Source organism: Eublepharis macularius, chromosome 16 (genome assembly GCF_028583425.1).
Source record: "Eublepharis macularius isolate TG4126 chromosome 16, MPM_Emac_v1.0, whole genome shotgun sequence".
Lineage (NCBI taxonomy): Eukaryota > Metazoa > Chordata > Lepidosauria > Squamata > Eublepharidae > Eublepharis > Eublepharis macularius.
Window position 1 is genome coordinate 15,185,758 of NC_072805.1, and position 8,299 is coordinate 15,194,056.

Genomic DNA, 8,299 nt, shown 5'->3' on the forward strand with positions numbered 1-8,299 from the left:
CTGCCTCCCTACCTGGGAGTCCTGGGGGCTAATCCTTGCAGATCAGCCGCCCGGTCAGGGTGCCCGGTCGCTTCCTCCCGGACCCGCCGAGAGGAGCGTCCGGCATGGCTGAGAAAGCGAAACCGAATCCAGCTTGGAAGCACTTCTTGCCGTCTTGCACTTTGTGAAGTAGATCGTAACCATTGCTGCAAAGAACAGGCAAACTGGATCAGTGGTGTCAATGCAGCCAAGTTGAAGGATGGCAGCCCAGGAGCTTTTCATGGCAGTCTTTCCAGCATTCCACACTAGCAGTAGAATGGAACCTGGTGTGGTGGCCCTCCAAGCCTCCTGTTTGCAGACAGCGGTACCTGGCGTGTCTTCTGACACCAGCCTTTGATCTGAAAAGGAGCTAACTGACATAACCAGAGATGGCTGGGAGATGATAGCTGGGATTTTTTTTCCCAGCACGGTTCTGTTTCCTTCTCCCTCTTTCCCCTCAGTATTTTGCTTCCTATTCCCCCTCCTGCTGCGGTTCTTGCGTGCAGAAACGATACCAAGCCGGGGCAGAAGTCAAAGGACGCTTGGCAGAGCCTTGCTTCTTCAAACAGCAAGTTGCTGCGTCCCAAGGCCAGCCGGCGCTTGCGGGGCTAAAACACGCTGCCTGAGTAGATCAAAGCTTGGCTCTGCTTTGCCCATCTTGGGAGCAAAAGGTGGCTAGTGGAAGGCCTGCATTGCCTGCCAAAACCGTGAGCAGATTGTGGAGCCAAAGGCAGGCAGGGCTTGGGATTGAAGGGGAGGGGGAGTTCATGGAAAGGTTTAAAATCTCCTCGGGCAAAACATATACTCTCTGCCGTACAAGATGATACTGTAGGTCCAGGGGGCCAGAACCGCAGCTTCTGGAGAAAGTCAAGAGGACAGTAAAAAGTGTGCCAAAGCCAACATTGTATTTCAGAGCCGGTGGAAGGAAGAGGGGAGAGCTTGCGTGGAAGGTCCTTTCTCTACTTTCTCTCTTTTCCACCCACATCAGAATACGTCTTCCATTCCTTGCCTAAAATTCGGTTTCTCCATATGGCCCAGAAATTCAACTAAGGTGGGGAATAAGACATGCTTGCAAAGTGGGGAACAGGTCGTCTTAATCCACCAAGTGCTGCAGTTTTTTAGTTCTCCAGTTGCACCTAATTTTTGTGAACTAGAATTGCAGAGCAGATTGGGAGCCGATTAGTAACGGGGAGAGCAGATTTCTCTAGTGAGAAAGGCCTTACTTTGTTCCATGAGTAGAATTGTCGCATGGAACTCCCACAGTCTTCTCTGCTTGGGTCCAGATCCTCCCAAGTTCTCTCTTCCTGTTCTCCTTCAAGACATCATACAAATCAAAACAATTCTATTCTGCTGCAGGGGTCCCCACAGTGAATTTTTCTTGCAGGCTTCCCAGCTAAATGGATGCAGAGGTTCTGACCCACACATGGTGTTGCACATACTCAGGGGCTACCCACTCGGCTGTTCTATGACCCTACCCTGGGCGGGGGGGGGGAGGCAGGGGTGTAAGAAAGGCTCGTCTGAAGTGATGCTCGAGGAGCCACTTGGTAGGAATGATTTTCCTATCTAGAATTGTGGCTTCAGTCCAGAAGCTTCAAAATGTATTTTTAGTGCAGACAGATGTTCCCGGGTATAACTTCAAAGCCAAGCCCAGTTGCCTGCAAAGCTGCTGCACTCCATTCAGAGATGCAGAATGTGGGAAAGTATTAAATGGGTAGCCTGTAGCAGCAGCACGAAATTCAAGTCCGGTAGCACCTGAGCGAACAACAACATTTTCCAGGGGAATAAGCTTTCATGAGCTTTGTCATATGTGATCAGGTGTTTTCAGTGTCAAATGTATTGGTGCCTGTCTTGTTCTGGAAGAACATGCTAGCCTTATTGGGGGCAGGGGGGGTCTCTGCGCTGCTGAACACTCCTGTGGCACCAGCCAGGGAAGTAGAGGTTAGAGGGGACCCGTTGGTTCATTCGTTTGTTTGTTTGTTCACTCATTCATTCAGAGCTGCCTTTCTCCAGCAAAACTCCCAAGGCAGTGCCAAGTCCAACCAGAAACCAATTCAAACAGTAAAACCAGCATAAAAAAAGCAATTGCCCCAATATTATCTGTACAAGACAGAAGGGGGTATTCGTTCATTCATTCATTCATTCAGAGCTGCCTTTCTCCAGCAAAACTCCCAAGGCAGTGCCAAGTCCAACCAGAAACCAATTCAAACAGTAAAACCAGCATAAAAAAAGCAATTGCCCCAATATTATCTGTACAAGACAGAAGGGGGTATTCGTTCATTCATTCATTCATTCAGAGCTGCCTTTCTCCAGCAAAACTCCCAAGGCAGTGCCAAGTCCAATCAGAAACCAATTCAAACAGTAAAACCAGCATAAAAAAAACAATTGCCCCAATATTATCTGTACAAGACAGAAGGGAGTAAGACTACAGGGGAAGCCCTGCTGTGCATTGCCCTTATTTTTATTAATAATTTGTGGCCTGGAATAGGAGAAAACGAGTACAAACAACAAGTTAAGTAATCTTAATAATGGCCATGATCCAGCTCTCTGTGCATATGCTGGCAACATCGAGAGCATGCTACAGCCTGTCCTTGGGTCAGGTGCGCCTTTACAGAACCTCTGCTAGGACCAGCCAAGAAAGATATGCAGTTCAAGCACACAGTTGTCTATGTCTAAGTCAAAGGAAGAGATGGGCAACATCCTGCAGAGGTGCCCTCCTACCAAGGGATCCTCATAACCTTGAACTAAGAGATACCTGTCTACTTTTCAAGCCTCTCCGAATGACAAGTATGAACCAACACCCCAAACCATGGGAAGGAAGGGGGCGAGTGTTGCCTCTACAGTTGTGCTGGACCTCAGAGATCCTCTGATTGACAGAGACAACCTCCAGTAGGGGCCAGCACAAATTTTGGCTGGTTTCCAAAGACCCTGACTAAAGGGCAATAGATTTAGAGGAATGAATGGGGGTCAGGAATACCAACAGATGCCCCACTCATTGTAGGGGACAAACCCAAGCTGACCGTGTGGGAACCGCCTTAGAAACCGGAGTAAATGCTTCCAAGGGTAAGGAGCTGGTGGACGTTTTCCGCTTTTCTTCCCTTCTGACGGGGCATATTAATAATGAGTTATGGCCTCATTTTATTATGACTGAAGCCCCAGTGTTGCTTTTCCTTAAGAGGTAGCATCAATATCTCTACCAGCCAGTATTTTACTCTGTAATGTACTGAACTGCCCTGCAGAATGCTTGTTTGTTTGATTAATATTTGGTTTTTCTACAGAGGTTTGCTGTAAGCAAGACTTTAATCACACTGTAGTCATTTAGGAATAAGTTATAGAATTATCGCTGCATAATATTCTGGGAGATCCTGAAAGACCAGAATGCATCATACAAGATTCTAGCAGGCTCTTACGGGTCTTTTTAAAGCACCTATGGACTTTGGGGGGCACAGTTTTGGAAAGTTACTCTCGGAAGGGAAGAGCTTAGATAATACTTGTCTGAAATGAGGGGCAGGGAGCATAAAAGACAACTTGGGATAGGCCCTGGTCTAAATATGCGATGGAATGAGACAGCAGAATTCTGAGATGGCCTAATGGACCATACCACTTTGGGCAGCAGGGGGGATGGGCACATTTGTAATGCTTCCTTACGGGGGGAGAAAACCTCCCTGCAAAAAGTTAACACACATGGTGGGGTGCCAGCTTAGCCCTTTGAAGGTTATGTTTGTTTTCTAGGGTGGGGGAAGATGATTTATGTAGGTAAACCACCACTACATGCACAAGGTTGGAGTACAAATCCGCACTCAGCTATGCTCAAAAAGGACAGCATATGATAAGGAACCCTCTCTCAGTAGCTCCCATGAACGGGGAAGCAGGAGAAATGAACAAGGGACCATTTCAGCAAGTGCTGCTTTCCTTCACCAGCTCTATTGTAAGGGTGGTGAACCACAGGCCAGTATGGGACAGCAGAAGGTTGGACGAGGATCTAGGAGGCTTGAGTTCAGCTCCTCTCTTCCATGAAATGTTCCCCATGTCCTTTCTCAGCCTAACGTTCCTCACGGGATTGTTGTTAGGACAAAACAGAACGGGAGAACTTGTACGATGCCCTGAACTTCCTGGAGGAAGGGCGGGATAAAAACGTGATAGAATCAGGGCAGTATCATGTTCTGACTCGCAGCAGGCCTTCAGGCAGAGGCAGTGTCTCGCATTTTGCCGTCTGCAATCTCTTTTGACCCTGGGAGCTTTGGCATGCAGGGCATATGCCCTGCCACCAATCTATGTCCTGTCTCCTCAGGTATTACCCAAGGAGGCTATATTGCCAGGTATTGGGGTAACTCTGCAAGGGACTTTTGGCCAAGCCTAATATCTTAAGCCTGTCACGTTTGCTTCCCTGCATACAATCTTTGGACCAGCAATAAAGTACCACACTACTTAACTGAGATTGAAGCCTTCCTGTGGCCTAAAGTGCCTTCCTCAGACACCTTGTCTGAGTCTCTTCTGTCAAAGGAAGCCTCCTTACTCTGGTGGAAGGCTTCACACACATCTAAGCGAAGCAATGAGAGGCCATCCCATAACAATACAGAGAGCAGTGATTCCTAACATGACACCTCCTTGCATCAAGGCACCCACCGATGTAATTCCTGGCATTCACTTCCTTCTTCCCCAAAGCCAAGAGCCACCTTATCGGAGCAAGAGGTGCTTTAAAGAACCCTGGAGATCTCACCTTTGTGTCTGCACAGACCACCCATTCAAAAACAGCTTCTTCAATCACAGGAGAACGCTTGCAGTTGTAATTGACCCTAGTATTCCATGGTAGTCGTTTCGTGATTGGCTCCGATCTCCATGACACCCACTTCCTGCTCTGAAATTCCAGGTGTGCCCACAGGCTTAAAGACACACAAGCTGTCTTTCAAGGAAGTGGGCAGGGCTTTTTTTCTGGGAAAAGAGGTGGTGGAACTCAGTGGGTTGCCCTCGGAGAAAATGGTCACATGGCTGGTGGCCCCGCCCCCTGATCTCCAGACAGAGGGGAGTTGAGATTGCCCTCTGTGCCGCTGAGCGGCACAGAGGGCAATCTAAACTCCCCTCTGTCTGGAGATCAGGGGGTGGGGCCACCAGCCATGTGACCATTTTCAAGAGGTTGCGGAACTCCATTCCACTGCGTTCCTGCTGGAAAAAAGCCCTGGCAGTGGGCATGCCTTATCTGAAGTGGTACCCATTATTAACCATTGGTGTATGTGTTTTTTCCAAATGCAGGTACTTGAGCGGTTATTCCAGAAGGGGTTTAACGTGGCAGCCTCCTGCGGCGGCGGTGTGGATTCCTCTCAGTTCAGCGAGTACGTGCTATGTCGTGAGGACAGGAGACCACAGCCCAATACCACAATCAGAATAAAGCAAGAACCTCTGGACTAAGGGCCCAGTCCCTTCTCCTTCTTTGTAAAAGTAGAAGTGTCCAATAGTCCCTCGTGTGGAGAGAAAAAAACACTTAAGGATTTGCAAAACAGTATTATGCAGGTGACTTTGGCATTGCCAATGAGCGGTATTTCGAAAACTACCTGTCACATTGCCAGCCGTGAACTGCATTTGAAGACGAAGACACAGATGTGTGCACGCATTCACACACCCCAAAATCCATTTCTTTTATTGATAGATTACTGAGCATGCTGTGCACTTGGAAGTATTTGTGGGAAGGAACTCTCCGCCGAACGGCTGCGGCGTGGACGAGAGGCAATACTTCAGTGAAGAATGGACGTCGGCTGGATTTGTGCCGAGACACCGACGGGTGTCCTTTGAATATGTCTGTTGAAGGAATACAGCTGCCAGCTGTCTGGAGGACAGGCCCCCTCAACCCTCGGTGGCACTAAGGACATGTTCGCCACCCAAAGGAAGACAGTGCTGCGTTGAGTGTCTTCCCTTCCCCACCCCCGTGGAATGCCACACCTTTGTCCTATCAGATATGCTTTTACACCTCCCTTCCTTTACCTCTTCTTCTGTGATTTCATTTGCTCATTATATCAAATGGCTTATTTTTCTATACCACCCCTCATTGTTTATGTTCAGAAGCCCCGTTGAGCAGGGACTCCTTCTGATGCTGAATTATTTCCAAGCTTGGGCCGCCCTCCCAAACGGCTGCTTCTTTTGAGATCATTAGAGATTGTGCAGCCCTAATAACATTTCATATGTTGCTCCCACCATCTGAGACATCAGTGAAACTTTTGCAAATTAAGGAGGTTCACCAGAAGTTCTGGAATAAGACAGTGTAACATTAAACGGGCCCTGGCAAGTTATGGTCATGGTGTTTTGAAACTGATCTCCTGGTTTTAAGGTTTTTGATCACTGAAAACGTTAGACACAGCAAAAGAAGAGAAAGCCCGCCCGGCATACACCCAAAGGTCATCCAGTCCAGCATCTGATTTCCCACAGTAGCCAACCACGTACCCCTGGAAGGCCTACCAGCAGGGCATAGGGGCCATATCTTCCCCCTGTTGTTGCCCTTCAGAACTAGTACTCGAAGTATTACTTAACATACAAAATATGAGAACAGGTATTCAAACTATTACTATGGGAGAGGAGATGGCATTATGCATAATATCCTCCATGAATTAGTTCAGTCCCTTTTTAAAGCCATCTGAGCTAGTGGCCATCACTACATCCTGTGGCAGTGAATTCCATAGGTTAATGATGCATCATGTGACATCTTTTTCTCCCTCCCGAATCTCCTGCCCTTCCATAGCTTGGTCATGCAAGTTCCATGATTACTTACAGTTCTTCATTTAACTCCAGCATGTTCACATTGCTTTGAAATTATCCCAACACCTCATTGGACCAGGCTGTTGGCTTGTGAGTTAATGTTTAAGGAAGACACATTATAGAAATCAAAGCTAATTCTTTAAAGGCTGGTAGTGTTAAGGAGCCCATTGTTTGGGGTTCTTGGTATTCCTTGAGCTTTCAATGGCTTGGGAGAAATTGCATTTCAGGTTTGCTTGTGCGGTGACATAAAAGGGCAGGTCATAAAATAGTTGTGCTTTCTTTGTGGGTACACTAGAGGAGCTCCATTATAAAGACTGCTTCTGTTTTGAGCTGATAGATCAGCAAAGGGAAAGGGTCTCATAAGCCCCTACATGGGAAAATACTACTTTGGGTTACTCATCCATGTAACAAACAAAAAATGGATCTTTGAACTGGACCTATCAGAAATCTAGGGCCCTGTTCAGCAATCCTGCTGGAAAAAGTTACCGTGTGTCAGTAGTTAACAGGGTCTCTTTGAAAATCAATATGAGCTCCAGACATCTCATAATGCTGATTCCACACACATTGGATAATGAACTTCCAATCCTCTTTAGAGACCATTTGGAACTGAATTTTTTGTGTGTGAAACAAAAAATCCACTTCTAAACGATTGCTAAAGTGCATTGAAAGTGCATTATCCAACGTGTGCAGAATCAGCCAATAATAATAGCTTTGGATTTATATACTGCTTTTCAGGACAGCTTAATGCCCACTCAGAGTAGTTTACAAAGTGTGTTGTTGTTATCCTCACAACTACCACCCGGTGAAGTGGGTGGGGCTGAGAGCTCCGAGAGAGCTGTGACTGACCCAAGGTCACCCAGCTGGCTTCAAGTGGAGGAGTGGGGAATCAAACCCGGTTCTCCAGATTAGAGTCCTGCCGCTCTTAACCACTACACCAAACTGGCTCTTCATCACAAGCTACCCTCAGAAAGTGTTCCTTCGTGAACAGCGACCAAAACATACTTCACTTCTGCATCAATTTATTTGTCATGGTTCTTCCCACCCCACACCGTAGGGTCACCGCCGTGTTCCAGGCAGAGTCCTGGGAACTGAGGTTTGCTGTGGGCACTAAAATCTTTTTGTGAAACATCCCAACCTGACCACAAGGAGAGAGAACGTTCCCAGTATAGAGTGGGAACGACTCTTACACCCGTTTTAAGATGTACCCCTGCTTTTTCACACCAGTCTGAAGAAATGGCAAACCAAACCTGGCCAGCCGTAAACACAAAGTTATTCTTTTGCAAATAAGGCGCAACGTAAGAAATTACCATGGTTAGTCATTCCGCTGTTCAAATCAACAAACTGTCCTTCCGTCCTTGGAGTTCCAAGATGGCATGTAGTCAAGTAAGGTTGTTACTAGTGGCCATTTGGGTTTTCATAAAACATAGTGTGATTTGTGCAGCTTTGTAGCAGGGACATTTCCAGGCCTTTGTGAAATGTTGGCCGTAGGGTTGCCAACTTTACATCTTGTAAACTAGGCCCTGTAGTTTAGGAGATGACC

General features: G+C 47.2%; 1 protein-coding gene across 2 annotated transcripts in view; it reads left to right on the top strand.

Moving 5' to 3' along the window:
* KCTD15 (potassium channel tetramerization domain containing 15) overlaps positions 1 to 6,319 on the top strand; it is an 84,253-nt gene extending 77,934 nt beyond the window's left edge. For both annotated transcript variants that reach the window (XM_055000182.1, XM_055000181.1), the window contains exon 5: positions 5,266 to 6,319. In XM_055000182.1, the coding sequence (XP_054856157.1) occupies positions 5,266 to 5,421 (156 nt within the window). In that variant the 3' untranslated portion in view covers positions 5,422 to 6,319. The remainder of the gene's footprint in view (positions 1 to 5,265) is intronic.
* The last annotated feature ends 1,980 nt before the right edge of the window (positions 6,320 to 8,299 follow it).